The sequence below is a fragment of the Muscardinus avellanarius genome (genome assembly GCF_963383645.1).
Source record: "Muscardinus avellanarius genome assembly, chromosome: 10".
Classification (NCBI taxonomy): Eukaryota; Metazoa; Chordata; class Mammalia; order Rodentia; family Gliridae; genus Muscardinus; species Muscardinus avellanarius.
The window spans coordinates 96,562,305-96,580,699 of NC_137796.1; the positions used below are offsets into that span (position 1 = coordinate 96,562,305).

The following is an 18,395-nucleotide window of genomic DNA, read 5'->3' on the forward strand; positions in this document are numbered from 1 at the left end:
CCAGCCCATTCCTTTTTGTTTTCCTGATGCCATTAGCATCAGGAACAATCTCCTCCACCACGCGCTTCCGTCAGGATGTACTGTGCTGCGACAGGCCCAAATCAACGATGCCAAGAGATGGTGACTAAAATGTCTGAAACCCGAGTTGAGCTAACCTTTCCCCTGTTAGGCTGACGACCTCGGGCATTTTTGTACAGTAACAGAAAGCTGACTAACTCAGAAGGTCTGACACCTGGGGATGAGGGGGAAGAAAGCTTTTTTAGTAAAGCTCATCCAAATAAATATTTAATAAAACAGTAAATAAGCCACTAAAGTAGAAATCATGAAGATATTTTATTTTTTTATTTTGTAGCCCTTTAGCATTTTTAAAAAAAATGGCTGAACAGGACAAGTTATTTAAAATAATACAAAAGTACCAAGTGCAAATATGCAAAAGATCAATGGCACTTTAAGAGCACTCAACAGTAACAGTGGAAATTCTGCCTTTAGACTTTCATAAGGAATCCTGGCCACAGTTAAAAATTCGGAATCTTTTTCCAACTTTGAGAGGTCAGTATTCCCAAATGTTTCTGTTCTTTCTGATAAAAAGTGAGTAAGGCAGAAAACTGGTTTTGTTTTGGATTTTTTAACCTGTTTCATATGAGTGAAAAAAATAAACATCTTCCCTCATTTTAAAAAACAAAAAATTTACCGGGCGTGGTGACACACACATGTAATCCCCGCACTTGGGAGGCGGAGACAGGAGGATCGTGCAGGTTTGAAGCCAGCCTTGCTGGCTTAAGAGACCCTGTTTCCAAATAAAAACATAAAAAATAGGTGTCTGGAAGTGTAGCCCAGAGGTACAAGGGTTTCCAGGAACCCTAGTACCACAAAAAAAAAAATTTTTTTTTCAATACAATCGACGGCTGTCCTCCTCTGGTACCTCAGGGTCAAGTGGGCATCTCAAGAGGCCTGGAGCCCTGCCGGGATCAAATGTGCATGTATGGGGAGTGAAAGGCCACACTGACCATGGCAGGGTTTACATACACTAAGTGAAAGGTAGCTCCGCCGACTGCCTGGCTATCCAGCCCCCTCCTGTGCACCATGATCTCAAAGGGAGAATGGAATTCAACAGCTTCCCAAGATGCTTGAGAAAAATCTGAGGACCTAGGCAGCTGGTCACTCCTGGCAGATCCCTTCAAAGTCTGCAGACTTCATAGCCAGCTGGCAGTCGATGCTGGGGTTCTGTTGTATCAGTGACCTGTTTGGTAACAAGATAAAATGGTTAGCACAAGTGCCCTGTAAAGAGCAATGTTGAGAGTGCTTACAGCTGAGCAGACGACGGCTTTTGTTCGCTTATTTGTAGCTGCCGCTTGTAACTACACCAGATTTCAGACTAGATCCATTTGAGAGGTGAGAAAACTGAGGGCATGAAATGAACCGAGTGAGGGGCAGGGTTATGGCCCTTTTGCCCTCATCTAATTTGGATATTATATTTTCCCCAATGGTCTGTGTCTTTGCCCACAACTCAGCAAGAAAAGATGGGGCAAGCCACAGCTCTGTTTTATCATTAGGAGAAAACTGAAATCAGAGAGGTTAAGCAGCTTGTTCAAGATCAACAACTAAAAAACGGCAGAGATGGGATCCAGACTTATCTTCTGGTTTCAATTAGTTGTGCTTTTTCTTGTTTTGTTTTGATACCTCTCATGGAATGGTAGTGGGGAAAGAAATCGGTCTTTTCCAGTCCCATGAGCTTTGAGGGGAGCGAGCGAGAGAGGAGGCGGCACTATGGATAACGTCATGGGATCTATAAGCTATCTTTGACTGACACCCCACACCTCAGGTGTCACACATCAGGGCTTGGCCAACCAACGCACTTGGCTGTCCAATGCCCTTCTTACGAGTTTATGCTACAGAAGAGCACTCCCAGCTTAGAGGTGCCACCTGAGAAAGTTCTGGCCATTTAAATCCACTTGGGAAGAATGGGTGGAGGTCCTGAGAAAAAGTTCACTTACTTAATGAAAAGGGTCAGACTCAATTGGGGCACAACCGTTTTTTTCTTCCTTCATCCCGCCTGGAGGATATGTTATTGATACTATGGAGCTGCCCTGCCAGCCCTGGGCTGTCTCCATCTTTCTGATATGCAATAAAAATAAAACCCTATATAAATAAATATCCATATAGGATTTTTCCCCATTATGTGCCACCTAAAACATTATTACTTGCTAACCAAAGGGGGCTGTAGACTAAGAAACAAGGCTTTCCTCTTAACTCAAATGCGAGGAAGCAGGTATGCTTGGCTGCTTCGGGAGGCTAAGTGTGATGTAGGGTAAATAATTTTGGTGGCTCTACAAAGAGACACAGGCTGCCTTGGCTCCCCACTTCCACCACACTGTGGGCTCCATGGGGGCTCCCTGTCCCCCAGGGAGCTAGTTCGACTGCACAGGAGCAGTCAGCGTAATTCTTCAAAAGATTTTCATTAAAACATCCTATAATTGTTTTCTTGCCCCTTTCAAAACAGTTGGAATTTTATTCTTCTTATTTTTTTTTCTTTTTTATTTTATTTTATTTTTTGGTGGTGGTGGTACTGGGGTTCCTGGAAACCCTTCTACCTCCGGGCTACACTCTCAGACACTTTTTTTTAGAAATATATTTTTATTTGGAAACAGGGTCTCATAAGCCAGCGAGGCTGGCTTTGAACCTGAGAGATCCTCCTGTCTCCGCCTCCTAAGGGCAGGGATTACAAGTGTGCGCCGACACATCCAGCAGTATTACTCCTTATATTGTAGGATCAAAATCCCATTGAATCATGCAATCAATTGGATAGCTCCTCTTTTTCCACTCATGTTTTGGGTCAGATAAGAAGTTATCTTTTTCTTGAGTTTTAAAGCTTTTGATAATACAGGAGTTCTCAGGTGACAACTATTTTTAGAACAACCTAACACATAATTTGCCCTCTCACTCTCTCACAAGCGAATAGTGGCGTTTTTCACAGGGTATCTGGAAGATCTGCAGGACACAGTACACACACATTCTCCAAATGACCAATGTGTAAAGTTGCAAAATCATGGACGGCAAAGACCCATTGAAAATGTAAGCTGGACCAGCGAATTTTCAGCATTCAATAAAGTACAAAAACTTGACATCTCAGCTAACCTTTAAGAAACTGCCAGTTGTGCACCATGCAGAAAGCATCCACAGTCATCCGGAAAGCTTTGCCCTTTTCCAACTACACATCTGTGCAGCTGGGTCCTCTTCAAACACATCAACCAGAACAACATACCCCAGTGGGATAAATGCAGATGCACCAATGAGAACCCTGCTCACTTGACTTCAAGTAGGGCAGATATTCAACCAAAGTGTAAGATGTAAGATAATGCCACTCACTAGTTTGTTCAGGAAAATATACTTTACTTTTTTCACCAAACTGTTTAACAACAGGTAACATTGCCCTTGGCTTAATAGTTTCTAAATTTGTTATAATTTTTAATATTATGCTATTTTAATATTAACTATTGACACATTAATCGATACAAATAAAAGCTCTTTGCATGCCTCAATATATATATTGATTTATAGTATATATGTTATATATATATATAGTTATAGCATATATAGTGTATATGTAGTGTGTATATATATATATACATATATATAATATATATATAGTTTTTTATGGTACTGGGGGTTGAACCCAGGGGCACCCTACCACTGAGATATACTCCCAGCCCTTTCATTTTTAATTTTGAAACAGGATCTCATTAAATTACTGTACACTGTCCTTGAACCTGCAATCCTCCTGTCTCAGCCTCCCAAGTAGAGGGATTATAAGCATGCACCACTGTGCCTGGCTCCCAGTATTTTTTTTTAAAAGGTAAAATGAGTCCTGAGAACTCAAAGCTTAAGAATCTTTGCCAAAGTGAAAACCATGGGTCTCACATGCCTTGACTGGGAAGAGTAGAGGAGAATAAGGAGATCGCATTCAAATTGTAGATATACGATTAATATTTTCATAGATAAACAGCCATTCAGATTTTTGCCAATTTCTGTGGTATAATTTTTAAGAACTTGCACTGTTAGAGCAGAGTTTGCAGGCAGGGAGGGATTTAGGCTCAGAAGTGTCCTCAATACACCAAACAGGCCACAATTTCTCCTTTTATTTTCTTTTAAGTCTAATAGTGATCAAAGCCATTTTATGAAAAACTACATATGACTGTAGGGATACTAATTAAGCAAGCCCTTGAGAAAAACCCCTGAGTGATTTTAAATTATACCTACTTCGACATATTAATAACAGCAGGATAAGCCTTTGATAAGAAGTTCAAGGGCTATTCTGTAAAAGAACAAGAGTCAGAGTATGGTTCTTTTAGAGCAAGGGTTGACAAACCATGGCCAGTAGGCCAAATCCAGCCAGCTATGTGTTTTTATAAATAAAGTTTTGTTGGCACAGGCACATCTATTCATTTGCTTGCTGTCTGTGTTTTCATGCGGTAGCAGCAGAGTTGGAACAGTTGTGACAGAGTCCGTAGAGTCTACAAAGCTTGAGGTATTTACCATCTGGCCCGTCCCAGAAATTGCCAAGAGTCGCTCTGCATCTTGGGTAAGAGGTCCTCAGAGTTAACTGACTTGAATTAAGTCCCTTCTTTGCTTCTCTCAAGCTTTGGGCCTTGGCTTCATTTTCCTTTTCATGGAATGGGGCTGGGTGTGAGGATGATATGCGATGAAGCCTGGAAGGTGCTCAGCAGACACCTGAGCACAGAGCAGGTGCTCAATAGGTGTAAGCCACTGTCTTTGAATTAGCAAGAGCTACAGCAGACATCATCGAGTCTTCGATCCTAAAAATCTACCCATAGGACAAAAATCAATCATAAAAAGTCACCTTTGGAAAGTGCTTAGGAGCGCGGCACATACGCACGGTGCCTTGCAGCCCTCCAGAATTTACACAGAGCACGGTTCCCCAGTCAGGCCCTGGGTGTCATGTGACAAGAACAAAAGCTTTAAAGTGAAACATGAGACTCACACTTAGTGTGTTCAGAAACGTACCCTCTGAAGAGCAGAGGTGACCAAGACCGATCGTCAGATTGTGGGGACGCAGATTCCCAGCTCCTGCACACACTGGGCAGTGGACAGACACTCTACCTTGAGTAGAACAGCAGTCATTTCTCTCCCATTGTTTTCCTCCCAGTTCCCTGTCACCACTCAAATAACACCTTATTTTGATTTCTATAAACTGAATGGACTTCTTTTCAATGGGATCTATAACAACAACCTCTTAGGGCTGCTTGTGTTCTGTTAGGTGATAAATGCTGGTAGTAATATCTTTGTTTGAAACTCTATGGTAAACTCCTGTTTGATGTCTGATGCGTATGGGAGACCATGAGAAACACCTGCCTCCTACAGCTTGGTTTCTAGATGTGAACCAGGGTTAGGATAATATCTGAGAAAATGCTCCCAAATGGCCAAGTTTATATATTTAAACTGATAAAATTTACCTGGAAGAAAACCAGTAGTTGATGAGGCTGGAGATCACCACATAGGACACTATGATGGTCCCTGACATGGCAAGCGACACAAAGCCCAAGCCACAGAGGACGAAAAGCAGAATGAGGCCACCCACGGCGATGAACAGTCCTAGGAAGAGAACATCGTTAAGAGTATTCAGCTAAACAGGCTGAAAGCAGGCCGACCTTGGGCCATTGTGTTTAAAATAATGGCAGTTTATTCCGAAATTTTAAAGTGGGATTTGCCACAGAAACTCAGATTCTTGGCATCATTTAAAATGGAGTTGGTTACCGGGCGTGGTGGTGCACATGTGTAATCCCAGTGCTTGGGAGGCTGAGACAGGAGGATCGCACAGGTTCGAAGTCAGCCTCAGCTTAGTGATGCTCTCAGCAACTTGGTGAGACCCTGTTTCCAAATAAAATATAAAATAGGTCTGGGAGTATAGCCCCGGGAGGTAGAAAAGCCCCTGGGTTCCACCACCAAAAATAATAATAATAAATAAAATAAAATAAAATAAAATAAAATAAAATGGAGCTGGTGAAGGTCTTCACTGGCCTCGATCCTCCTGTCTCAGTTACCCAAGTGCTAGGATTACAGCCATGTACCACTACGGAGCCAGGTGTGGTGGTGCATACTTATAATCCTAGCATTCAGGAGGCTGAGACTGGAGGATCATAGTTTGCAGACAGCCTCAGCTACTTAGTGAGGCCCTCTGCCCCTCAGTGAAACCCGGTTTCAAAATAAAGAATAAAAAAAATAGGGCTGAGGGTGCAGCTCAGAGGTAGAATGCTCTTGTGTTCTATTCCCAGCACTGCAAAATAAATAAAATAAAATAAAATAAAATAAAATAAAATAAAATAAAATAAAATGGAGTTGGTGTGGGCCTCAGTGTATGGCAACAAGTGGCTGGCCATCTGGCTGCCTCTAATCCCCACTGTTCACACATTGTAACACTTGGGCCTCTGCTTATTTGTGTTATCTGTTGAATTTGAGGCTCAAAGGGGGAAAACAACTTGTCTACATCACACTGGTGAAGGTGCGCTGCTACTGATGATTCCAGAGTCCACGTTTTAACCACTCTGACAAGCTGCCTTATGTTAAGACACTGGCACTTCTGACCTATAAATACCGTCCTCCCTCTTCCCAGTAACTGAGCAAGTTACCTTCCAGCAATATGACTCCTATGAGTGCAGCCAAGGAGGTCAGCACCACCAGGAACACAAAGAACCCAATAGGTACAGCCGACACAGCAATGAACACCAGCACGGTGAGGGCCAGGAAGGGACGCCTGTCCAAGTACTGGCCCACTGGAGACTTCACAAAGGCAACCACCTGTGGGCACAGGACAAAGAGACGCAGCTGAGAACCACGTCTGAATCCCAGGTTGAATGGACCTGCACCATGTGTGGGAAGTACAGCCAGAGGCCCGCAAGTTGCAAGATTCATACGTAAAGCATCCCCACAAGACTTCTCCTGAGACACGAGTCACTTGGGCAGCAGTTTCAGGCAGCTGTGGAACAGGTGGCAAGTGTGAGGTCCCCACCCAATGTCAGGACTAAGCAGAGGAGGAAAGGCCCAGTCACGGCTCTCCTGCCCAGCACACGCCCTCAGCTTATGTGTGTACTGATGTAATGTATGGGCAACTGGCCTTCTATTTTACAACTGAGGTTCTCAGAGCTGAAGTCACAGAGGAATAAAGAGGTTAAGTACTAGCTACTTGGCATCACTTAGGAGTTTACTGGAAAGGCAGAATCAGGCTCCTCCTCATACCTGCTGAATCTGATTCTGCTGGTTGCTTCTTTGCTTAAAGCACTGTGAGCAGGTGCCTGTCTATCAGTCTAAAAGTCAGCCAATTAAAACCCATTATTTTTAATATTATATATTATTTATATTATTATTATATTATTTATTATTATTTTTTTATTATTATTATATTATATGGTAGTTATCCAGCCCAAACCTATTCCTGTGAACAAAGCTGAGGAGCTGAAAGGTTAAGCAGGAAGATATGCCAAGGGGTGAATTCATCTGTTTAGAAATGCATACTTCAGAAGGTGGATGCCGGGCGCCTGGCAGAGTACTCAGCATATACTAAGCGCTCAATCAATTTTAATAAATATAACAATCAATCCTTATTGTGAATTCCACACTGAAGAATTTCCCTACTCAGATTTATTTGTAAATTAATTTAACCTCAAAACCAATACTCACGGTGCTTTTGTGGTCCTTAGTGGACCTGTGCACAGCAATGAAAAGTTAAGTCACCTGACATGTACATTCCAAAAAAAAGACAAATGAGAAACTCTCTCAGCTCTTTAAACACATGTCCTTATCATGTGTGTTAGTCATCTTTCTGTTACTATGACAAACACCAGAGATAATCAATTCAGAGAAGGTTTATTTTGGCTCCCAGTCTTGGAGGTTCCTGTTCATAATCAGCTGAGCCTGTGGCGAGCCAGCACAGCATGGCTGGAGTGTGTGGTGGAGCTTACCACCTTATACTTACCTTATAAACCAGGGAGCAAGAGAGAATGGGAAGGGGCCTGGGGTCCCACAAGCCCCTCAAGGGCACACCCCTAGCACCCAAAGACTGCCCACAAGGCCCCACCTCTTAAAAGCTCTACTGCCTCCCAACAGATCAAGCCTTTAACACATTGGCCTTTGGGGACACCCTCAAGAGCTAAATGATAGCATCATGACCTTTTTAGTGCCACAATTTCTCATTTTTATACTTTGGGTTGGTGATTCCACTATTTAAAATAGTCCCCCAGTGTCATACTGAAGTGTTGTCTTGTGTTCAAGGATGTGTCTTGTGGAGAAATGTACCTGTCTGAAGGTGCGTTTGCTTGTTCAAGACATAAGATACAGCTGCTGCTTGCCCGTGAGAAGACCTGCATTCTCCCCTGAACGCATATTCTTGGCTTTACCCCAAAAATTTCATACCCTCAATACAGCCCACATTCTCCCTTGAATGTGTCTCTGCTTTCTGAAATAAGTCAATGCCTCTAAACAACAAACAAAAGATGTGAGTTACTGTGTTGTTGGCCTTGAGGTCAGTGTTGAAGTGTCTTTAAATAAAATACACACTAATCAAGGTCATGTATTGATCAGTTAATAAAAATGTTGTGACTAGGAGCTCGAGGAAACTGTATTCTCTATTTCCACTAGGAGCAATAGTTTGTCAGTTGCTAATTCCCTGTTTGTGGTGACTTTATATAGACCATAACTACAAGAGTGGCGAGAATCAACTGCAAATGTGGAAAGCACATGAGGACCTTTCTTACTCAACTAACTTTTTTTTTTGGTGGTACTGGGGCTGGCTAGCTTCGAACCTGCGCAATCCTGTCTCCACCTCCCAAGCGCAGGGATTACAAGCATGCGCCACCACACCTGGCAACTCAGCTAACTTTTAATAACAAGATTCTTAGCCAACTGACTAGAAAGCTGCTTGTCCAATTTAAAAATAGCCTGGTAAGTCCACAGAGTGCCAGAAGCATTCTGGAGCGAGTCCAGAAAAGGCCTCTGTACAGTGCTTTAGAATGCAAAGAAACATCTCCACACCAGTGGAACTATGACATCCAAAAAAAAAAAACAGGTTAAACTACATATTGTTACGCATGCGTGTGTATTTCTCTGGGCATACTGCATAGAAATCTCTCTCTCTCTCTCTCTCTCTCTCTCTCTGTGTGTGTGTGTGTGTGTGTATACACACACACACACACACACACACACATATATATTCACAGTGTTATTTCTAAAAGCTTTTTTTCAGTTGACAAAATGCTGAAAGGCACACAGAAAAAAAACAATAAAGACAAATATGCAAGAAAACAGAGTCCCACTGAATGGCGACTGGATACTTGAAAAGTGGCTAATTTATTTATTTATTTATTTATTTATTTTTATTTATGTGTGTGTGTGTGTGTGTGTGTGTGTGTGTGTGTGTATGTGGTACTGGGGTTCCTGGAAGCCCTTCTCTGGGCTACACTCCCAGACCTATTTTTTATATTTTTATTTGGAAACAGGGTCTCTTAAGCCAGCAAGGCTGGCTTCGAACCAACGCAATCTTCCTGTCTCCGCCTCCCAAGCACGGCGATTACAAGCGTGTGCCACCATGCCTGGCCGAAAAGTGGCTAATTTAAATCACAGTGTCCTACATGTATAAAACACACACTGGATTTCAAAGAGTTAATACAAAAAAGAATGTCAAACATCTCAAGAACTTTCATATTAATTTTCATAATGATTACATACTAAAATGATACTATTTTGGATATTTTAGGTTACATAAAATATATTCTTAAAAATTTTATACTTTTACTGGCAAATTTTAAATACACTCTTAAATTGCTGTTTTTTTTACTCTTAAATATGGCTACTAGAAACTTATATGTGCATTATATGTGCCATTCCAATTATATTTCTATTGGATGCTGGATCTCTTTTGATGTGTGTGTGTGTGTGTGTGTGTGTGTGTGTGTGTGTGTGTGTGTGTTACTAGGGATTTCTCCTCTGAGCTATTCTCCCAGTCCTATTTTTATTCTTTATATTAAAACAGGGTCTCACTAAGTTACAGAGGGCCTCACTAAGTAGTTGAGGCTGGCCAAAAACCTGTGATCCTCCTGTCTCAGCCTCCCAAGCACTGGGATTACAAGTGCGCGCCACTATACCCAGATGGATACTGGATTTATAAACAGAATCTGGACTCAAATTTTAAAGCAAGCTTTGTTCTCTCATCTTCAGGGTGACAGATAAACCAAAATTAACAATAAAACAAGAAAAGGATGGCATCTATACGGAAAATAATCTCTATAAATCTAGCTAAAGGCTGGGTGTGGTGGCACACACCTATAATCCCAGTACTTAGGAGGCTGAGACAGGAGGATTGCAGGTTCGAGATTAGCCTCAGCAATTTAGTGAGACCCTGTTTCAAAATTTAAAAGGGGGTGGGTGGGAGTGAGGCTGGGGTGGGGGTAAATGCCCCTGGGATCAATCCCCATTGCCAAAAAAATTAAAAATTAAACAATCTAGCTAAAGAATTGCATTTGCCACTAAGGGTGGTCACCCAACCAAGTTCTGGTCTATGAGATATAACTGGAAGTGTCAGTGTGGCTTCTGGAGAATCTCCAGAGATTGGAGGTGGCCTGCAAATCCTTCTGCCCCCTCTCCTCCCGTCCTCTTGCCTGAAATACGAATTCAGTGCCTGGCGCTACAGAAGCAACATTGGACAATGAGTCTGAAGGCCACAACTTAGAAATAGCAGAGTGGTGATCATGCTAGAAAGATCTCTCTCCCGACCCACCTCCAAGTTTCTTTTACTTGAGAAAGAAATCATTTTCTATGTCATTTACACAGGCATTAATTTGGGATTTTTCCATTACATATACACAGTGACTGGACACTGACCTTGGAGTTATTCTGGAAGGACTCTATTAGCAAAGACAGCTTCCTCTGCAGCTCTTGCAAGTCCTTTAAGATACTCGGGGGCTCCTCTTTGGCCATCCTGAAACTCACGTCAATCTCTGCGGGAATTAATTCTCCAACCAGTAAGCTCTCCTGTGCAGTGCGCAGTCCAGACCTTCATGTTGCCCAGTCTCTTGTCATTCCTGCGGGAAACAAAAAGCTTCTTAAGCCCTTTGTGGTGTCCATCCAACCGGTTCAACGATAGCTTCTACTGTCCCTACATAATGGTGATGAGGATGCACTCTAAGGAGAACTTGACAATGCTTATCAAAATTTCAAATTCCATACACTTAAACTCCTGGGTTAATTTTTCCAGGCACCTGAAGGAAATAATCATACAGGTGTATCAAAACATACCAAAAGCGCCGGGAGGCGGAGACAGGAGGATCACGCAGGTTTGAAGCCAGCCGCACTGGCATAAGAGACCCTGTTTCAAAAATATAAAATAAGTCTGGGAGTGTAGCCCAGAGGTAGAAGGGCTTCCAGGAACCCCAGTACCACAAAAAAAAAAAAAAAAAAAAAAAAAAAATATATATATATATATATATATATATATATATATATATATACCAAAAGCATATGCATCCCATCCCTGTTGAGGTATATAATGACTTGCAAAACACTGGGAAGACTCTAACTGCCCATTAGTAGAAAACTGGTTAAATAATAAATTCAGTCATTAAAATAATTTGGTTATTAGTAACATGAAAAGATACCCATGTGTTTAAAAAAGATGATAAAATATCTCATTTTGTTACATATACCTATATCTCTCTATATAGATATATAGCATATAGCAGTTTAATATATACCTATGAATATCTATCTCTCTATATATAGCATAGTAAAAGATATAAAAAGGCCACATAACAAAATGTTAATATTATCTCTGAACAACTGTTTATTTTTTTTAGCCTGGTAAATTATGAAAAGAAGAAAAGGCAAGAAAGCTGAATACACTATATCAAATCTCATTGTTTTGCTCCCCCCATCACCCCCAAAAAATCTTTCTCATATAACAGTGGCCGAGGCTGATTTCATTCTTTACAATGCTCCCAATTACACCATCCTCTATTTGTGGGTAAGTTTCTTCCCAGGAACAGGAGCCATGCCTCAGGGACAGACCATGTCATAATTACTCTGATTAAACAGCCTGAAACGTCTAGGACTGGCCCAACCTCACATAGCTTTTACCTATTTTTAATAAAGGCAATTTATTAAATTAGATATATTTTTAACTCTGGTCGAGTTTTCAAGTAGGAAAAAAAAAATCATTCTTATTTTATACTCCCCAGAATAAAACTGCCGGGCTGGACAGATATATCATTTCTGCCTTACAACTGACCTCCTGGCCTATGGTACAAATACCTAATAGATTTTGTCACCGTGGCCAAAATAAACGAAGATCTTCACATTTTCATCATACTGAATATCCCACATTCTAATTTAAAACTATTAAAACACGTTCTAACTGCCCCAGCTACAGATCCCAAGCTCCCTTTGTCCTGGGGAGAGCTGGTTCCTCCACTCCCAGATCTTTTTTAACGCTGCAGCTGACACCTGGCACAGATCTTGAATTCGGGATGTACCCCTAGTCTAATCTCTCGAGTGTTAAGAAACAAGCCCAGGTTCTCTTACAGGTTTCTTTTGGCATGGGAAACCTAAGTACCACCCAGACCGGTTTGAGGAGTCTGATGGGGGTGAACGCGGAGAATGCCGCGGACCACAGCTAACAAATGCTTCTAAAGGGCCACTCATTCCCAGACCCCAGTTACTGCCCCCCCCCCCCGGCAGTCTGTGAAGGAGGGAGTGAGGCACCAGCCCCGCAGCCTAGACACGACCCCCTTCTCTGCTCCTTGGAGGCGGAGCCAAGCCAGCACCCACCAACCTGCCCAAGAAAACCCGGGGCTCTCCCACCCCGGAGCCAAAGGCCCCTCCGGACATTCCAGCCGGGAGGGGGCCGCCTCTCCAGGCGGGGAAGGGAACTGCGGGTCCTGGTCCCACCCCGGCCGCCCCCTCCCCTCTGGGCGGAGCCTCTCAATCCTCAAAGGCTGGGGATGTGGGGGAAGAGAAATTGACGTGAAGCAGCTGGAGGCCGCACAGCTTAGGAGAAGTGGGAACTCGGGGTAGTCCTGTACCCCGTCATCGGTTAGGAAGAACCCACCTTCGCTACTCGCATTCCTCCGCGGTGACGAAGGAGGGTCCTCGGGAGAGGGGGGACTGGTCGGACCCATCACTAACCCTCGACACCTTCCGCACCAGGGTCTCCAAGGAGGGGCAGGGTCTCGTGCGGGGAGGGCCGCTTTGACCAGATCTAGTGGCGGCGGGGTCAGGGCGGGGCGGGGGACCGGCTCCATCCCCCCAAACCTGCTCCCGCCCCCACCCCCGTGCGCCCCCAGCCCGGCCCGGATAACTCGGAGGCCGAGACCCCTGGTGACGAGCCGGGGGGGGGGCGCGACCCTCTCCAGCCCCCGCGCTCCTCCGTGTCCCCTGCGCGGCCTGCAGGGTCCAGCCGGCCAGGGCACCCGGGACCCCCCCCCATCCGCCAGCCTCGACTCTCACCGGCCCAGGCGCCGAAGCCCCGCAGCGTCTGCGCGAGCCCTGGAGGCGGCGGCGGCCGAGCGCGGGGCGGAGCGGGCGGGGCGGGGCGCGCGGCGGGGTGGGCGGGAGCGCGCGGCGGGGCGAGAGCGCGCGGCGGGGCAGGGCGGGCGGGAGCGCGCGGCGGGGCGGGGCTTCGCAGGCGGGAGCGCGCGGCGGGGCGGGGCTTCGCAGGCGGGGCGGGGCCTGACAGGAGGGCGGGGCGGGGCTTCGCAGCCGGGAGCGCGCGGCGGGGCGGGGCTTCGGGGCGGGGCGGGGCCGGACAGGAGGGCGGGGCGGGGCGCGCCCGCTCCCTCCCACGCGCGGCCCCCTTCCGCCTCCCGGCCCGCCCCGCCGCTCAGCCCCAGGCTCCACGCGCTGCCCGAGTCGCGGGGCGCCTAGGACGCGCCCACGCACACGTTCAGAGTCACGGGACAAGCTTCGAGAAGTTTACAGATGAAGAAAATGAGGCTTAGCGAGCGCCTCTTCCTACACCCAGGGCTTGGAGTGAAGGTTCTCTCGGGCCACCTTAGAAGCAGGTGGACTGGCAGCTGAGAATGGATTTTTGAAGGAATTTAGGATTTCCCTCCTCAATACCTGGAGGCCAGTTTTGCCTCTCAGCTACACCCCCCCCCCACACACACACACACTTTTAAAAAAAACTTCGAAACATGGCCACACTAACTTGCAGAGGGCTTCGCTAAATCTGTTGAAGCTGTCTTCAAACATGCCATCCTGTTTTTCTCAGCCTCTCAAATACTGGGATTACAGGCATGTACCTCCAAGGCTGGCTAGCTGAAGGCTTTATTATTTCTCAGATGCAAACGTTATCAGTCAGCGTTATCAGTCAGCGGGAGCCTTAGAGGTGGATATAGATTATTAGCTCTATTTTGCAAATGAAAATATAGCAGGCCAGAGAGACAAAGGGAATAACCCCAAATGCTTCGCTTCATAGATCAGGAGCCCATGGGTCCTGGTTTCAAATCCAGGACAAAGGAGAAAGAGTTCTCAATTACGGTGCTATTGGTGTATGGGATGGGATAATTCTGTTTCTGGGTTGTCCTGGCCACTGTGGAGGTGTTAAGCTACATCCACAGCCTCTGCCTAGCAAATGCCAGAACCCTACCCTCAATTATGGCAACCAAAAATGTCCCCAAACAGTGACCAGTATTGGGGGTAGGGTAAGGTACAGTCACCCTGGGTTGAGAGCCACTGCCACTGAGTACAGGCAGAAAGGCCTTGGGCTGAAGGCCAACAGTCCTAAATTCTGGCCCATGTTATCTTGGAAGAGTTAACTCTTCTGAACCATGCCTACATCCACAAAATGAGAGAGGGACAGGCCCAAGCGTGGGTTGCTACTGCACAGTTTCAGCTTTTTCCATTCAAGGACCTGTGTAGGACTGTGGCCTGGGTTCATAATCAACCTGGAGAATAACCAACCATTTAGGTAAGAGAGACATCACAGGGTTAGAGTAAGGATTGGTTCGAGGATGGCTGTATTAGGCATGTGATAGAGGCGCAGAATGAGTCCATAGTATTATTCTTTCTTTAAACTTTTATTGGTTCAATGTTGTATTGGTTCAATACATTATAATGAGAGTCAAAGTCAGACAAACATATATGCACAAATCCTGTGGGTATTATTACTTCTTCTGCCTTCTGTTTCTAGATGCAATCAGGATGATCAGTAGAGAAATAAGCTTGGGGATTATGGTGATGATTGTAACGTTGAAATTGAGCGGGGTGGCAAAGGAAGTAAACACCAGCCTAGTTATCAAAAGCTGCTTTAATAAACTGGTGCCTTGGGGCAGGTCTGCCCACCCTGGAGGAAGGGTCGGATGAGCCATGTATTTGGTAGAGCCAGGGTAGGTCGGCAGAGTTCACGTGGTGGAGCGGAAGTATCCTCATATTTAAAGGGGGGTGGGGTGGGGTGGGTGGGGGTAGAGCTAGCAGTGTGGGAATGCCAATTCTCTCCTGACATCGGGAGTCTTGTGACACCTGGAGTCTTGTGATATCTCTGCTTCTGGGGTTCCGCCTCCCGTTCTCGCTGTGGGGTCCCGTGGGGGAAGGGAGGGACCGGACCGACCGATCAATGATTATAGTAAAAACTATGGGATCTTGCTCTAACTTCTTTTCAACAGCATAAAAGGGGAGATAATGGAGGTAACAGGAAAACAAGATGCCCCTAAATTGTTTCAGGCAGTCTTGTCTGGCTTCATGCACTCTGTTCAGCTGTGATAAAATGGGTACCCCTGCAGTAAAGGGTTGTCTCTTTGTTTTCCTTACACTACAGCATTGTGACCATCACATCCTGGGTGGATGTTGCTTTGGAAAACTGAATTGGGACTTCTCTGGGATTTTGTTTAAGGATGCCACCTAGGGGCGCTTTTACAAATTTTCTAAATTCCTCCCACCTCTGGCATTTATGTAGGGCCAAGGAAAGTTTTGCTTTTCCTCCTGTGTTGGCTTTCTTCTCCACCATAGCAATATACTACCCCTGCTGGTGGGGATCCAGCATCTCTCCATAGTGGCAGGGCTTAGCGCTGGACAAACATTTGAAAATTAATCCACTTGTAGCCTCTCCTGTGCCTCTCTACAATAACTTGCTGCAAGAGACTGAATGTTTTTGTTCCTCCTCAAATTCATATGTTGAAATCTTAACCTACAGTGTGGTAGTATTAGGAGTTGGGGTCTTTGGGAAGTGACTAGGTCGTGAAGGTGAGGCTCTTATGAAGGGAATCAGTGTCTTTGTAAAAGAACTCTCTTGCCTGTCTGCAGGTACGTGCCCCTCTCCCCTGTCATGGAAGGATACAACGAGAAGTTGACATTCTGCAACCTGGAAGGGGATTCTCATCGGAATTCCACCCTGCTGGCACCTTGATCTTAGACTTCCAGCTTCCAAAAACATGAGAAGTAAATTTCTGTTGTTTATAAGCCAGCTAGCCTATGGTACTTTGCTAGATCAGTCCCATTGAACTAAGATATTCTCTCAGTTAAGCAATCGTTTCAGGCCTCAGGAAAGATCTGCCAGGAACACTTGGCTCTGAGTAAGAAACATGTGAAGATTCCCTGGAACTAGATTAACACCCTAAACTGTTCATACCACAGAGACAGAAATAACCTGGATCCTGGCTGATCTCTCCTCCCCCAGGTTACCAGACTTAGAAAGTAAGAATATAGGACTCTCAAATTTCAGTTTCAGATAAACAACCTGTGCCGGTATTGGAAAATGACTTTGGTATTAATGTACTGAAAATTAGTTTCAAAATGTAAAAATTAGTTAGGGCCTGGTTGCTGCCAAGCACTCAAGCCACTTGTTATAATGCAGCATTCCCTCACCAAAAGTGATTAGCAGAGCCAGGCATGGTGGCGCTTGCTTGTAATCCCAGCATTTGGGAGGCAGAGACCGGAGGATCCCAGTTCACAGACAGCCTCAACTCCTTAGTGAGGCCCTTCCAACTCAGTGAGACCCTGTTTCAAAAAATTAAGGCCTGGTGTGGTGGCACACACTTGTAATCCCAGCATTCGGGAGGCTGAGACCAGATGATCATGGTTCGCGGACAGCCTCAGTTACTTAGTGAGGCTGTCCAGAATTTAGCAAGACCATGTTTCAAAATAAAGAATAATCCGGGCAGAGATGGGAGGATCGCGCAGGTTCGAAGCCAGCCACCCTGGCTTAAGAAACCCTGTTTCCAAAAATAAAAAAGTATAAAATAGGTCTTGGAGTGATCCCAGAGGTAGAAGGAACCCCAGTACCACCATAAAAAAAAAAAAGAAAGAATAAAAAATAGGGCAGGTGTGAGGCTCAGAGGTCAAATGCCCCTGGGTTCTATTCCCAGATCTGCAAAAAAAAAAAGAATAAAAAATAGGGCTGGGGATGTAGCTTGGAGGTAGAATGCCCCGGGTTCCATCACTGGTACTGGAAAGAAAAAAAGAAAGAAAGAAAGAAAGAGAGAGAGAGAGAGAGAGAGAGAGAGAGAGAGAGAGAGAGAGAGAGGGGTGATTGGCAAATACACAGAAGACTTGGGACTCAGGGCCTTTATATTTTAAAAGACAGGTTTACATAATAAATAACTTCTAGTAGATAGGCTAAAATTCCCCAAGGATTCAGGAAGATGGTACTTGTCTTTGTGAAGGGGGCAGATACCACATGACCCCTGACTTTGTTAAGTAATACATTCTGGTCTTAACAAAGACTTGGGCCTACATTTGCATCAAGGCAGGGAGAAGGTTTTTGGTTGAGCAAGAAATCCCCATAACATAAAAAAGGGGGCTTGCATAGCGTTAATGGGTAGGCTCACACCTAGTCGGGTCAGAAGACTATTGTTTGGGCAAGATGGAGAATAAAAATTGTTCTATATTCATAAACCTCAGTGTCTTACCTTCAAGGCACTCCACCGCACCTCTTTAATGCAGTGCTTTGTTCTGCTCCTTCTTTCTGCCTTTGTAATAATAAAAATTGCTTAAGTTTACAGCAGTAGAGTTCTGGCCATTCTTTTCTAAGGTAACTAAGAACAAGAACCCACAGCCCTATCTCATACGGTAACACACCAGTAATTTTTTAGTGTAATTATGACCCAAATATTGAGTGGGCCTTACTTATACTAAAAAAAAATTTTTTTGCCTGAAAATTTGTTTACATGAAATTCTGATTTAACTATAGGCACTTGGAGGTTGAGGGAAGTGAGAATCTCTTGGAAATTACTGAGAAGACAACAAGCATTTCCATCCAGTGCCAATCAGGAGGCCTGGGAGAATGGTGCTTTCATTATCTTTGGCAAGCATTTTATTTATTTTTTACTCTTTCCTCAGGCTACATGCAGGTGTTTGGGTAAAGTCATAGGACAGTTTCATAACCAGGTTCATGTCTCAAC

The 18,395-nt window shown here is 44.7% G+C and overlaps 1 protein-coding gene across 1 annotated transcript; it reads right to left on the reverse strand.

Moving 5' to 3' along the window:
* Positions 1-1,158: 1,158 nt before the first annotated feature.
* On the reverse strand, positions 1,159-10,983 carry LDAF1 (lipid droplet assembly factor 1; the record flags this gene model as incomplete). The annotated part of the gene is made up of 4 exons (XM_080703013.1): positions 1,159-1,240; positions 5,472-5,610; positions 6,645-6,813; positions 10,888-10,983. 4 exons carry the CDS (start codon positions 10,981-10,983, stop codon positions 1,159-1,161), a joined length of 486 nt encoding a protein of 161 aa, XP_080559139.1.
* Positions 10,984-18,395: the final 7,412 nt, after the last annotated feature.